The sequence below is a fragment of the Phalacrocorax carbo genome, chromosome 3, assembly GCF_963921805.1.
Source record: "Phalacrocorax carbo chromosome 3, bPhaCar2.1, whole genome shotgun sequence".
NCBI lineage: Eukaryota > Metazoa > Chordata > Aves > Suliformes > Phalacrocoracidae > Phalacrocorax > Phalacrocorax carbo.
In genome coordinates this window covers 128324593-128338589 of record NC_087515.1, presented here as the reverse complement: position 1 = coordinate 128338589, position 13997 = coordinate 128324593, and the positions used below count along the sequence as shown (strand labels likewise).

The 13997-nt window shown below is 59.0% G+C and overlaps 2 protein-coding genes across 7 annotated transcripts in view; both read right to left on the bottom strand.

The window, feature by feature from the left end:
- Nucleotides 1-227: 227 nt before the first annotated feature.
- PBK (PDZ binding kinase) lies at nt 228-10995 on the bottom strand. 4 transcript variants are annotated; one of them, XM_064448375.1, is made up of 8 exons: nt 10943-10995; nt 10092-10176; nt 8574-8664; nt 7833-7975; nt 6163-6332; nt 5171-5300; nt 3411-3587; nt 228-759 (listed from the first exon to the last, which is right to left on the bottom strand). In XM_064448375.1, the coding sequence occupies exons 2-8, from the start codon at nt 10153-10155 to the stop codon at nt 551-553; spliced, it is 984 nt and encodes a 327-aa protein (XP_064304445.1). In that variant the 5' UTR covers nt 10156-10176; nt 10943-10995; the 3' UTR covers nt 228-550. The 4 variants fall into 4 exon arrangements, with proteins under 4 accessions (XP_064304445.1, XP_064304447.1, XP_064304448.1 ...); XM_064448377.1 differs by having other exon boundaries at nt 10107-10176; XM_064448378.1 differs by lacking the exon at nt 10943-10995 and adding an exon at nt 10917-10939 and having other exon boundaries at nt 10107-10176.
- Nucleotides 10996-11850: 855 nt separating this feature from the next.
- The window catches only part of SCARA5 (scavenger receptor class A member 5), a 38196-nt gene continuing 36049 nt past the window's right edge, over nt 11851-13997 (bottom strand). For all 3 annotated transcript variants that reach the window (XM_064448373.1, XM_064448372.1, XM_064448374.1), the window contains exon 9: nt 11851-12130. In XM_064448373.1, coding sequence (XP_064304443.1) covers nt 11994-12130 — 137 coding nt within the window. In that variant the 3' untranslated portion in view covers nt 11851-11993. The remainder of the gene's footprint in view (nt 12131-13997) is intronic.

The following is a 13997-nucleotide window of genomic DNA, read 5'->3' as shown; positions in this document are numbered from 1 at the left end:
AGCAGTGGCTGCGTGGGGGAAGAGGACAAGTATGTGTTGCAACCTCGTTGTTTCCAGGCAGCCAAGGGCAGGAATTTCCCAAACCACCAGGGTTTTCTTTAATAAATCTCCAATAAATTGTTTTTTTATTAACCTTGCACCCTCTTCTACGCAGTACCGTTCTGTGTACCAACCTGTTGTTTTCCTTAGCCCCATAGGAAAAGAAAATCTCAGTGTAAAAGCGGTGCTTAAGAAAACAAAATAACTTTTAATCCAACACCAACATCAAAGGAAGAGTTTTAAAGCTGCTGTGACACGACAGCTAAAAGCACAAGTACTGTGCAGACCATGTAGCTTATTTAGGATCTAAATCCAGGTAGGAGGGGATCTAGAGGAATCTCCTTAAACTAGGGATTAGTGCTTTTCATAAGTTTAGACTCTGGTTTTTACTATTAGAAGTATAGATGCTGCAGGAGTAACTTCTAAATTCAGTCCCTGAGCTCCTGCAGCCCTGCCATGGAGCTCAGGGGCAGCAAAGCGCCACAGTGCGAGTGGAGGAGCTCCGAGGCTTTTATTCCTGGGGCAGAATTGCCTCCAAGGCTTCCACGATGCACGCGGCCGAGGGGCGCTTCTTGGGCTCCTCGCTGGTGCAGACAGAGAAGAGGTCGATCATGCACTGGTAGGAGGCATCTAGTTCCTCCATGTTGAGGGCAGGGCGGGTTCCCAGGGCTGCATAATATGCTTCCTCGTCAAAGCTGTCCCCTTCATCAGAACACCCATCTGGATAAGGAGGTGGAAAAGGGGGTGAGAAGGGTGCTGGAAACTGCTCTGCCCCCTCGGATCATGGGGCTTTGTACCCCAGGCGCCACTCATCGAATCACAGAAGGGTTTGGGTGGGGAGGGACCGCTAAAGGCCACCCAGCCCAACCCCCTGCCGTGAGCAGGGACACCTTCAGCCAGAGCAGGTTGCTCAGAGCCCCGTCCAGCCTGGCCTTGGGTGTTCCCAGGGATGGGGCATCGACCGCCTCTCGGGGCAGCCTGGGCCAGGCTTTCACCGCCCTCAGCGTGAACAATTCCTTCCTTCTCTCTAGTCTGAATCTCCCCTCCTTTAGTTTAAACCCATCTCCCCTTGTCCTGTCGCTACAGGCCCTGCTAAAACGTCTGTCCCCACCTTTCTTATCAGCCCCTTCAGGCCCCGAAAGGCCGCAATAAGGTCTCCCCGCAGCCTCCCCTTCCCCGGCTGCACAACCCCAGCCTCTCCCAGCCCGGCCTCGCAGCAGGGGGGCTCCAGCCCTCGGAGCATTTCTGTGCCCCCTCTGGCCCCGCTCCCACAGCCCCGTGTCTGTCCCGTGCTGAGGAGCCCCGAGCTGGAGGCGGCGCTGCAGGGGGGTCTCACAGAGCGGGGCAGAGGGGCAGAGCCCCCTCCCTGGCCCGGCTGCCCGCGCTGCTGGGGATGCAGCCCGGGGGATGGGTGGCTTTCTGGGCTGTGAGTGCACATGGCTGGCTCACGGCCCATTTTTTTGTCCACCAGCACCCCCATTCCTGCCTTGCAGGGGCGCGGTGGGACATGATCTTGGTGGCAGCTTGGCTATTCCTTTGTTAGCACTAATTACTGCCTGGGACACATCATTACTTTCCCCTTGGCTTAAGTCACTTATTTTGAAGCTGTATCTAAACCCTTTCTCTCAGCAGAATAGCTCTGAGTCACCCCTGCAGAGCTGTCTGGGAAAAATCTCTGCAGCCAGGAGATGTGGAGAGCAGGAGAGAGGAAAAAAATGCCCCTGCTGCCTGGAGACCAAGCAAGAAAACACAAACCAGCCTGCAGGTCTGTGCCAGCGCAAAGGCTGGAGCAAGAGGGGTTTTCCCAGCACAGGCTGTAGGATTTTTAGCTCTGTTTCGCTCCAGGGTGCAGATCTGTCTACAGGCAGCTGTAGCATCCCCTGCCCATCCCATCCCCTTGCCTCTGCCTTGTCTGCTGGGTGCAACTCCAAACGAGGGGGTGGCCAAGGAGGCCACCAGCCCCCGGGCTTGTGTCAGCACTGGTGTGGCCAGCAGGAGCCGGGCAGGGATGGGGCCCCTGTGCTCGGCCCTGGGGAGGCCCCACCTCGAGTCCTCGAGTGCTGGGCTCAGGTTTGGGCCCCTCGGGACAAGAAGGGCCTTGAGGGGCTGGAGCGTGTCCAGAGAAGGGCAGCGGGGCTGGGGCAGGGTCTGGAGCACAAGTGTGCTGGGGGGCGGCTGAGGGGGCTGGGGGGGTTTAGCCTGGAGAAGAGGGGGCTGAGGGGAGCCCTTCTCGCTCTCTGCAGCTGCCTGAGAGGGGCTGGAGTGAGGGGGGGGCTGGTCTCTGCTCCCAAGTCACCAGTGACAGGACGAGAGGAACCGGCCCCAGGCTGCGTCAGGGGAGGGTTAGGTTGGGTGTGAGGGAAAATGCCTTCCCTGCCAGAGGGGTCAGGGGTTGGCACAGGCTGCCCAGAGAGGTGGGGGAGTCACCGTCCCTGGGGGGGTTCAAACACCGTGCAGCCGTGGCACTTGGGGCCATGGTTTGGGAGGCCTGGGTTGGGGTTGGACTTGATTCTGGAGGTCTTTTCCAACCTAAACAATTTTATGCTTCTATGACAAATCCCCACTTGGGCTCGCAGGAGGTGCCCAGCGTAACTCAAACTGCCGCCCCCGTGCTTTCTCAGAGGGAGCAGGTGTTTGGCAGCCCGGGTCCAGCCCCGAGCACCCTTGGCCTGGGCACCGCACATTTCCTTGAGCTTCTCCTTTCTGAAAGTCTCAGCTGCCTCAGCTACTTTTTTGTGAGCCATTTCAAGCCCAGTATAATTTGAAGCTCTTCTGGCCCCATCATTTTGGCAGTATCGAAGCAGCAGCCACCAAGCAGCCACAGCCTGGCGGGCTGCTCCTACGCCGCGTGGGTGCGGGACGGAGCGGGAGCACGGCCCAGCACACTGCGGGGCTCTCGGGGGAGCAGCGGCCAGGCTCAGGGACATCTTTCAAACCTACCAAACCGTGCTGACGGGAATCTTGACAAGCAAATTTCAAGGAGCTCTCTCCAGCTGTTGGACGAGCAGCTGGAGCGCTTCAAGAGCGCTGGTTTGCAGTGATTATTTCCCATCATTTATCCACTTCTCATTTGGAGTTAAAAAGCTAAATGAAGGTGAAAGCAGCCCAGCCCCCTGCACCCGCTGCGGAGCAGCCTCGGGGCGGTGCTGAGCACCTCCGTGCTGCAGCGCGCTCCCCAGCGAGCTCCCCGGGACGGCAGGCCGGGCTGGGAGACGCAGCAGGCACAGACAGATCGGATGCAGCCCTTCGGCTGGCATCCAAGTGAGCCCCAGCACTGTGGGGGTGCTAACACACGCTGTAAAAATCAATCCTACTGGGAGAGGAAAGCATTTCTAGGAGTTGTTGTTCACCAGCAAAGTATAGAAACAAACCTTCGTCATCAGAGTCATCGCCCAGGTTGACGTGGGGCACGGAGAGGGTCATCATTTCCCAGAGAGTCAGCCCGAAAGCGAAGATGTCGGCCTTGTCGGTGATCACGCCGTCATCCTCCAGAGCTTCCTTGGGCTTCCAGGGCTCGGTGCCGATGTAGTACATCTCTGGGTCGCTCACTGGAAGGAAACGAGACAGCTTGAGTGCCCGCAGGCACAGCAAGACACAGTCACAGCTCACCACGCAGGATTTAGCCTGTCGGTCAGCTCGGGCCTGCTAAAGCCACAGGGCAGGATCTTTTGGGGGCCTGAACCCATTTTTCTTTCACTTCTGTGTAGTCTCGAGTCCCCTGTAACCTGCAGTTTGCTCTGCAGCACTGCCAGACACAGCCGGACTCGGGCTTCTCCGCAAGCCCAGCAACGCACATCAGGGGCTGCGGAGAAACCTCTGCGAGGAGATTTCACGGGGAAGCGTCTGAGGTGACGCAGAGCACGGAGAGAACTGAGAGATTACCTGCGTTTTACCCAGGCGTTTCCTTTCCCCAGCCTGGACCCCCCGGGGAGGCAGGACCACGGTGCCAGCCCTCACAGGGCGCCTTCCTCAGCCCAACGCCGGCGGGGACAAAGCTGGTGCTCGCGGGGCTCCGGCAGCCTCCTGCCAGCCACGCAGTCCTTCTATTTTCTTTACCTCAGCACACACCAAGCTCTCACCAGTTTGTTCAATTTAACGCCTCCTTGATCTTAATTAGCCTTGGGAGAGTTGAAGCGATGGGCTCTCAGCCCGATGAAGGAAGCACCAGCTCTGACTTGATCCCTTATATCCCTCTCTTAACTACAGGCACTGCTCCCAAGGGGAGGGTGCCACATATCCCCCCCCGCTCTCCCTAGCAAATTCCGGAGCTGTCAGCAAATCTCAGCTGTTCAAGAAACTTTCCTCTTGCCGAGCTGATCTTCAAAGCCCAGCTTGTAACGAGAAGCGAACGCCAAAATCCCTCAGCACTTCACAGGCTGTTGCACTTTAATCCTTGGCTGCCACACGGACGGGGACCCGGCCTCCTCGCCATCGGTGGGTGCTCGTCGTCTCCTCGAGACCACGAGGAGGCAAAGCCAAGATCAGGGCTGGGTGGAGAAGAATTCTTCCTGTTACACCAGCCCAGAAAGTGATATTTTAACCACTCTCTTCTCCGGGAGATTACGCTGGGGCGCTGCCTCCAGCTCTCTTGCTCCTTATAAAAGTGAACAGCTACTAATAAAAAATGTAATAGAGCAGCTTTATAAATCATGAGGCTGTCGCAGGCCCAAGCGCTGTGTAAAGCGGCAGAGAAAAGCGTTCTTGTAATTAACCGAAACACATTCCTGCTGTTCACAGCCAAGCCACGACGCCATTAGACATCTGCTTCTCGTTTACATGAAGTCTTTATAACGCTTGCATTTGGCCCGTGCTTCCTTCTAACCCTACGAGAAAGATTCATTTACTGAACTCTCTGGCAAAAGCGTCTCCTCAAGGGGGCCCGATCCAGCATCCCGCGTACGACGGCGCTGCTGCCCACGGGAGTGAACGTACGAGCGTGGAAGGGCACGAGACGGACGTCACAAGGCTGGAAGATTAAAGCTGGGCTTTCCAGAGATCCCCTTCACCCACGCAGGGTGCAAACCACGAGCCAGCCCTTCCCTCCCCGGGCACGGAGGGGTCAGCGCGTTCGCTCGGCTCCCAGAACCGACTCCGGCAGCCACCAAGCATCCCGGTCCCCTTCCCGACCTACCGGTCATGTTCTCATCCAGGGGCAGGGACACGCCCACATCGCAGATCTTGACGGCTTCAAAGTCGCCTTTAATGACCACGTTTGAAGACTTGATATCTCCGTGGAGCAGCTTCTTATCGTTGTGAAGATACTAAAAGGCAGAGAGGAGCCATCAACACCTGCTTACAGATACAGCTACGGAGAGGCAGAACCATCGGGCTCGGACCACAAAGCACCAACTTCTTAATGTTTAACATTTTTAACCTTAAAACCTCGAGGATGGGTCAACACCTACCTGTAACACGTAAAAAATGCAGGGCACGTTGTTCCACCCGGCCTAGTTTTGGAGCCTTTTAGTGAAAGGCTGCGAGAAGCGCCTCCAGCAACGAGCACTTGAGAGCGGGGGGCGAAGCGTGAGCATTAGCTGACGGCCAAGCTCCTGGGAGCTCAGAGCTGCGTCGCCTCGGCAGCAACAGCACAGGACACGCTGCCGGGGCAGCCTCTGCTTTACCCTGAAGGCTGGCACAGCCCGGGGGGAGGCTCAGAAGCCGTGCTGTGATTTAGACCATCTCCATTTCCCCTTTTCCCCTAAAGACAACGCCGCAGCTCGGCGACAAGAGGCACGCAAGCGGCACCAGCCGGCAGCCACGGGCATCGGCTATGCATTTTCACTGCCAAGACCAGGTTCCTGCAGCCGCCTGGCGCAGCAATAAGGAGGCAGGAGCCAGCAGCCGGCTAGCGAGCAGGGCCAGCAGGTAGCCCCAGGGGAGGGCAGCAGGATATTTGTGACAAAAACCCTGTTGTGTCTCTTTTTTATTACTTCAATCTCAAATTTCAGGACTGTTTTCACCTGAGTCTGTCCAGCACCCTGGTAAAAACAAACCACCAAGGCCTTATACAAAGCGTCACAGCATCTGCTCTCCATCTGCCGGCGGGGCCTTCTCGCACACCTAATTCATTTATTTTTCCAGCGTCACCAGCGTACGCGATTCCACGCAGGACATTCAACGTACCTTCAGCCCCCTCGCCATGCTCAAGGCGACTTTGAAAATCGTGGCAGCAGGGAAAGCGCCCAACCCTTTTGCGCTTCGCTCATCGATTAAGTCGTTGAGAGATTTTTCTCCTCCGTACTCCATGGCCAGACACATGCTTCCGTCGTTGGCCTCAGTGAACGCACGGTAACCTTCCAACACAGATCGATTTGTTAGAGAGCCAGAGCAGCCACCAGCATTTCCACGGGCTCGTCGGCCCGATGGAATCACAGCATTTGGAGCTGCAACAACCCCAAACAAATTCACATCCCGGGGGGACCCGGCTCACACTTTACATGGCGAGGTGAAGCCACAGGGATGTCCGTGGAGACCTGGGCAAGGTAAAGGAGCTCCCTCCTCCAGGAAAGCCCACAAACACCCACCCTGTTGCTTCCCAGGTCACCTCCGCACCCCGCACCGGGGAGGTTCACCCCGATCTTTGCAGGAGAAAGGAGGGAGGAGAGCGGCAGCAGATCTGCAGGGCCCATATCTCCAGTTGCAGAGGTAAGAGACAAAGAGCAGGGGGACGTTTGGGAAAGCCAAGCCCTTGTCTCACAGGGGCCATTTCACAAAGGTAAAGACTGATGTGCATATGGGCTTAAGTAATCGGGTCTCAGGTAAATCTTTCTTCCTCCACGTTTTAGTCCTGTCTGTAAACAATATCCTTCAGGTGGAGTTATCAATTGCAGTGTTTTGCATAATGGTGTAGCAAAAGTCTTATCCAGTGCCCCTGTACTCGGCACTGGTGAGCCAGCAGTGCCCGGGTGGCCAAGGAGGCCACCAGACCCTGGGCTTGTGTCAGCCCTGGTGTGGCCAGCAGGAGCCGGGCAGGGATGGGGCCCCTGTGCTCGGCCCTGGGGAGGCCCCACCTCGAGTGCTGGGCTCAGGTTTGGGCCCCTCGGGACAAGAAGGGCCTGGAGGGGCTGGAGTGTGTCCAGAGAAGGGCAGCGGGGCTGGGGCAGGGTCTGGAGCACAAGTGTGCTGGGGGGCGGCTGAGGGGGCTGGGGGGGTTTAGCCTGGAGAAGAGGGGGCTGAGGGGAGCCCTTCTCGCTCTCTGCAGCTGCCTGAGAGGGGCTGGAGTGAGGGGGGGGCTGGTCTCTGCTCCCAAGTCACCAGTGACAGGGCGAGAGGAACCGGCCCCAGGCTGCGTCAGGGGAGGGTTAGGTTGGGTGTGAGGGAAAATGCCTTCCCTGCCAGAGGGGTCAGGCCCTGGCACAGGCTGCCCAGAGAGGTGGGGGTGTCACCGTCCCTGGGGGGGTTCAAACACCGTGCAGCCGTGGCACTTGGGGCCATGGTTTGGGAGGCCTGGGGGTGTTGGGTTGGGGGTTGGACTTGATCTTAGGTCTTTTCCAGCCTTAATGATCCTACAAAAGGCACAGGCAGCCCAGCAACCCATCTCAGAAGGGTAAGGATGGGGAAGCACGCAGTGATTCTCCCCCTGTGCGCTCTCCCAGCTGTCACGCCCCAGGGCTCCAGACTTCCAGAGCCAGCCGAGGAGGTCTGTAGCCCCCAGCCCTCGGTTTGAGAGGAGCCCAGAGCCAGGGAGGGTAGAGAAACCCAGCAGCAGCCTCGTGTGCCATCAGCTGGCTCCAGAGTTGGCTCCAACATCTCGGTTTGCAATTTAAGCGGCGCAGGCTGTGCTGGAAACTTACCCACGATGTTCGGGTGCTGGAGGTTTTTCAAGATCTTGGCTTCTTCGTTCAGTCTCTGCTGATAGATGCTTTGCTGGCTCCTGTTGCATTTGGAATTAATTTTCTTCACAGCCCAAGGGGAGCGAGACAAACCTCTGGGAGATCTGCAGGAGAAAACCCACACGTCTCAGCTCTCTTTGTAAGCGGCACCACGGTTAAAGCTTGCACAGGTCACCGAGGAGCTATTCTGGAGAGCACCCGCCTTCATTTTGTGGAATTAATAAAGACCAATGCTAAAATAAACCAAAGTTTGCTAATGTGCACACCGCAGAGGTGCAGAGCAACGCTTCGCCCGTATACAGCGCCCCTCCACTGAATTTTCAAGCGTTTTAGAAAAGGAGGCTGTATCGATGCTCATTTCCAGGTGGAGGAGCCGAGGCTCAGGGAAGGAAGCAGCTTGCCCAGGAGGCCAAAAAAGAGCCAGGAACATCCCCCAAACACCTCAATTCCAGGCTAGGGAATGGCTGATGGGGTCATCCCAAAACAACAGGCTCCTTCCCAGCACCGACGCATCCAGCACACGTGGGAAAGCTGGAAATCCCACAGCCCTTCCACAAGCCCGCGCCCATTTGAAGGGGTGCGGGAGGCACTTTCTTGCTCAGAGCTCAATCGCTTTCCATCCCCTATATTATTCTAGAAGAAAAAAAAGGATGCCAAGCCCCACTCCGGAGCACCGCCTCGCCCCTGCGCTCTCACACATACCTTTTCATCAAGTAGACGCTGACCCCAGTGCCGTATCCAAGCTTCTGCATGAAGGGAGAGGCTGGGATAGTGACGGAAACTGGCCCCCTGTCTAAAAAGAAAAGAGAAACCCAGCCCCATGCAGCAGATCAAACAGCAAGCAGCAGCTTCGCAGCTTCCCTTGATTTCTTGGGAAGTGTTTCTTAGAAATCAAAGCTTTCTTTGATTCTGTGGTTCCCTGTGCAAGGCCTGGGGCAGAGGGGCTGGGAAGTGCCCGGCGGAGAAGGCCCTGGGGGTGCTGGCTGACAGCCGGCTGGGCATGAGCCAGCAGTGCCCGGGTGGCCAAGGAGGCCACCAGCCCCCGGGCTTGTGTCAGCACTGGGGTGGCCAGCAGGAGCCGGGCAGGGATGGGGCCCCTGTGCTCGGCCCTGGGGAGGCCCCACCTCGAGTGCTGGGCTCAGGTTTGGGCCCCTCGGGACAAGAAGGGCCTGGAGGGGCTGGAGCGTGTCCAGAGAAGGGCAGCGGGGCTGGGGCAAACACCGTGCAGCCGTGGCACTTGGGGCCAGGGTTTGGGAGGCCTGGGGGTGTTGGGTTGGGGTTGGACTTGGTGATCCTGGAGGTCTTCTCCAACTTTAACGATTCCATGATTCTCACTAGGAGCTCTGATGCTCTCTCATTACAAACCGCTCTCCCACACGTGCCGTGCTATGTGCAGAACGAGTTTCAGATGTTAGAGAAGGTCCTTTCCAACCCCCTGCCCCAGTTCCTTACCAAACACCAGCCCCACTGAGCTGTCACTACCGCCCTCAGCAGGCTCCTCACCCAGGAGAGCTCCCTGTGAATGCTGTGCGGCATTTTACGTTCAAGCCTGATCTTAGGCGCAGCTTTTTGGTCCCATCTACTCTCCAGGCTGAGCAACTATCCTGGGTTTGGCTGGGACAGAGCTGATTTTCTCCACAGCGCTGGGTTTTGGATGTGAGAGTAAAACGTTGTGGGTTACCCAGGGATGGTTTCGTTATTGCTGAGCCACGCTCACACAGCGTCAAGGCCTTTTCTGCTTCTCCCGAGGAGGTGGGAAAGGACACAGGTGGGACAACGGACCCCACCTGAGAGCAGGGACGTCCCATGCCGTCCAACATCACGCTCAGCAAGAAAGCTGGGGAGGAAGAGGAGGAAAGGGGGGGGACCACACACATTCGGAGCAATGGCATTTGCCTTCCCAAGTCACCGCTAGACGGGACGGGGGTGTCCAAACACCCCCCCTGTCCGATGGGAAGCGGCGAACAAATTCCCGAGGTTGCTTCGCTTGCGCGCACAGCTTTTGCTTTACCGATTAAACTGGTTTTTTATCTCAACCCACCAGTTTTCCCACTTTTACCCTGGTGATTCTCTCCCCCGTCCCACGGGGGATCAGCGAGCGAGCGGCTGAGCTGCCCACGGGGGTGAAACCGTGACACCCGCCCTGAGAGGCCGGTTTGACCCCCCAGCAAAGCACCCGCTTTCCCCGCCAGCCCCTCTGGAAAGATTTAGGGCTCGCACCTGAACGCGACTCACCGGGTTTCTCCTCGTGGGACAGGTTGTTGTGAGACTTGAAGGTTTCCATCGCTGCAAACCGTCCCGACGCCTACGGCAGAGGGGGGACGTTATTACACCTCCGCCCCCCCGAAATGCTGGGGGGAACCGCTCAGAAGGACTGGGGAGCAGGAGCTGGGGGCGGGGGGAGTGTCCCCAGGCTGGTCCCACTAGGACAGGGACCCCCACCCCCCCCCTCAGCACCAGGGCACGGTGGGGCTGAGGGTCCCATCTCAGGGGTGAGTGGGGTCCCAGGTTTGGGGGTGAGGGGAACACCCCTGTGTGCCACCTCTGGGGGTGAGGGGGGGGTTCCAGGTCTGGGTGGGGGCAGGAGAGGACCCCTGGCTGCCATCTCTGGGGTTGGCAGAGGGTCCCAGGTTTGAGGTGAAGGGGGGTCCCTGGGCACCATCTCTGGGGGTGAGGGGGGCATCCTTAGATGCCATCTCTGGGGATGAGGGGGGTCCCAGGGTTGGGGTGAGGGAAGGACCTCTGGGTGCCATCTCTGGGAGTGAGGGGGGTGGTCCCTGTGTGCCACCTCTGGGGGTGAGGGGGTTCTCTGGGTGCCATCCCTGGGTTCGAGGGGAGCCCCAGGTTTGGGGGTGAGGGTAGCACCCTGGGTGACATCTCTGGGGGTGGCAGAAGGTCCCAGGTTTGGGGTGAAGGAGGGTCCCCCGGGTGCCATCTCTGGGGGTGGGGCTGTGTGTCCCTGGGGCCGAGGGGGGACCCCAGGTTTGGGGGTGAGGGGAGCACCCCTGGGCGCCCTCTCTGGAAGTGCCGGAGATCCCCAATTACCCGCAAACCGATCCCACAACCGTTACCTGCCGCCGCTGTTTGAATCGCGCGCGCGGGAACTCCGACTCCGCCCCCGCCCCGCCCCCGCCCCCGCCCCGCCCCCGCCCCGCTCCGGCCCCGCCCCGGCCCGGCCCCGCCCCCGCCCCGCTCCGCTACAGCGGCCGCGCGCGGACAAACATGGCGAAACGCAGAGGAGGGGGCGTGGTCAGGCCGGGGGCGGGGCTGTGTGGGCGGGGTCTAGGGGCGCTGTCGGGGTGGGCCTCAGGGTGTCCCCAAGCTCCGAGGGGGAGTTTTGGGGGGGCGGAAAAGTCCCCAGGTGCTTCTAGGGGGGTCTGTTGTGTCCCCAAGGCCTTGGGGGGCATCTGAGAGGGGTCCTCGGAGCTCCAGGGTGGGCACCAGGGTCACCAAGACTTTGGGGGGGGGTCTCTGTGGGATTCCCAAGGCTTTTAGGGGGAGCCTGTTTGGGGCCCCCAAGTCCTTCGGGGAATCCCTAACATGCAGCTGGGTCCCCAAAGCCCATGTGGGGGTCTCCATGGGGTCCTCAAGCCTGTGGGGAAGGGCCTCCGTGGGTTCCCCACACCCTTGGGGGTGGACGTTTGGGGGTCTGTGGGGTCCCCAAGTCCTTGGCAGGATCTTCGTGGCATTGCCAGCCCCTTTGGGGGGGTCTCTGCAGGACCCCCAGGTCATGGAGGGGGGCATCTCTGGGGTTCACCAAGGTTCCTAATCCTTTGGGGGACCTTCATGGGGTCCCCAAGCCCTTTGGGGCTCTCAGAGGGGTCCCCAAGCCCTGGGAGGAGGGTGTCTCTGTGGGTGGGAGCCAGACCCAGGGTTTGTATTTATAGTCCCCCCCTCATCCCCTCCCCGGACCCCCATGAATCCCCATTGCTCTTTGAACCCCTCCCCACCCCCTCCGAGCGTGGCTGCACCAGCAGGGTAGAGAATAATAAAAAGGCATTTATTTCTCTAATAATAAAACCATTTCAGGAAGCACAGGTGAGATCCACGGGGTGGGCCGAGCCTCCCCGGACCCCCGCAGCCAGCCTGGGGGTGCCATCTCCCCCCCCGCCCCGCCCAAAATCACGGCATCAGGCATTTCACGCCGGCGTCCTCGGCGTGGCCGCAGTTGGTTTTGCCCCAGCTGGAGAAGCTGCAGTGCAGAAGGCTCTCCTCTGTCCCCTTGCAGGAGACGTCGTCCATCCAGATCCTCCCCGTGCCTGCAAAAACAGGGACGCGGTGAGCGGCACCGGCACCGGCGCCTCGGTGGATCCCCTCCAACCACGGGCATCGCTGCATCACCAGGATAAAGCCATTAGGAAAATTCCCTCCCTTAACTATTGTATCGATCCTTCTTAATAGGAATGCGTATTCATTTTGGTAAAATCTATATTCGCTCACATTAAACGCTGTATTGTAAAGAGGTTTTGGAGATTTACTGGAGATTTTTGTATTTTTCATGCTTAAGTAAAACAAACTGATGGACTAGAAATAAGGATTTTGCTTCTTGGAAGCTTCAAGCTGTCCGTGGGGGATGAAGGATGCCCCTGGACAAGCGAGATAACGGCAGCATCCTATAGCCCCCCACCCCCAAACCGGCTTTGAGACCCTCCCGGCATAGCCCGGTGTCGGAGATCAGGAATTCAAGCAAGACCGGCTCCAGGGACGTCTGGATCGATAGGAAAGCAGCGAGAATGCTGCAAAAATAGAGTTGCTTTGCAAAGTTTTCCTGTGATCAGTCACTGGTAACGTGGGTGCTGGGGATTAGTCCTGTCGGGGTGTCCCTGAAGGCTTGGAGGGGAGAAGCACCCCCTGTGAAACCACATTCGGGTGCCCCGATTTGGCTGGGACGCCCCACGCGCGAGAATAAATAATGACTCTTGGAATTTTACATTTTTCCATCCCAGCCTCTCCCGCTCGGTGTGAATTCTCATGGCGCGTCCTAATTCCCCGTCGTCGCAAACCAAAGCTGCGTGCCGGGGTTGGGGCCTCCGGGATGGGGTGGGGGTCCGGTCCCCAGCCCGAGCCTCCCAGTTGGCAAAACCCTCCGTTATCTTTGTGGTTGTTTGTTTTTTTTTTCCAGGGGCACTATTTATAGTAACGCAAGGTGTCCCTCAGGGTCCCTACTGGGACCAACGCTATCTACTATCCTCGTCAATGGCCTGTGGTGGGAGCCAGGTTTGCTGATGACCCCAGGCTGAGCGGTGGGTTGACGTGCTCTAGAGGGACGGGAGGTCGTCCAAGGGACCTCGATGGGCCCTTGTGAACCTCATGAGGTTCAACAAGGCCAAGTGCAGGGCCCTGCACAGGGGTCGGGGCAGCCCCCGGGATCAGCCCAGGCTGGGGGATGGAGGGGTGGGGAGCAGCCCTGCCCAGAAGGACTTGGGGGTGCTGGGGGTGAAAAGCTGGACAGGAGCCGGCAACGTGCGCTCGCAGCCCAGACCCCCAGCCGTGCCCCGGGCTGCATCCCCAGCAGCGTGGGCAGCCGGGCGAGGGAGGGGGCTCTGCCCCTCTGCCCCGCTCTGTGAGACCCCCCTGCAGCGCCGCCTCCAGCTCGGGGCTCCTCAGCACGGGACAGACACGGGGCTGTGGGAGCGGGGCCAGAGGGGGCACAGAAATGCTCCGAGGGCTGGAGCCCCTCTGCTGCGAGGCCCGGCTGGGAGAGCTGGGGTTGTGCAGCCGGGGAAGGGGAGGCTGCGGGGAGACCTTATTGCGGCCTCTCAGGGCTTGAAGGGGCTGATAAGAAAGGAGGGGACAGACATTTTAGCAGGGCCTGCAGCGACAGGACAAGGGGAGATGGGTTTAAACTAAAGGAGGGGAGATTCAGACTAGAGAGAAGGAAGGAATTGTTCACGCTGAGGGCGGTGAAAGCCTGGCCCAGGCTGCCCCGAGAGGCGGTCGATGCCCCATCCCTGGGAACACCCAAGGCCAGGCTGGACGGGGCTCTGAGCAACCTGCTCTGGCTGAAGGTGTCCCTGCTCATGGCAGGGGGTTGGGCTGGGTGGCCTCTAAAGGTCCCTCCCCACCCAAACCCTTCTGTGATTTGATGATTCTCCCCATTCACCCCATGGAAACACAGACCCCTGT

What these genes read in the sequence shown, in the direction of transcription:
- PBK (XM_064448375.1), bottom strand. Translation starts at nt 10,155, where the DNA reads ATGGAAACCTTCAAGTCTCACAACAACCTGTCCCACGAGGAGAAACCC. An exon ending in GCATGGCGAGGGGGCTGAAG is followed by an intron (nt 5,301 to 6,162) that starts GTACGTTGAATG and finishes TCTGCCTTTTAG; the next exon opens with TATCTTCACAACGATAAGAA. An exon ending in CGATGACTCTGATGACGAAG is followed by an intron (nt 760 to 3,410) that starts GTTTGTTTCTAT and finishes CTCCTTATCCAG; the next exon opens with ATGGGTGTTCTGATGAAGGG.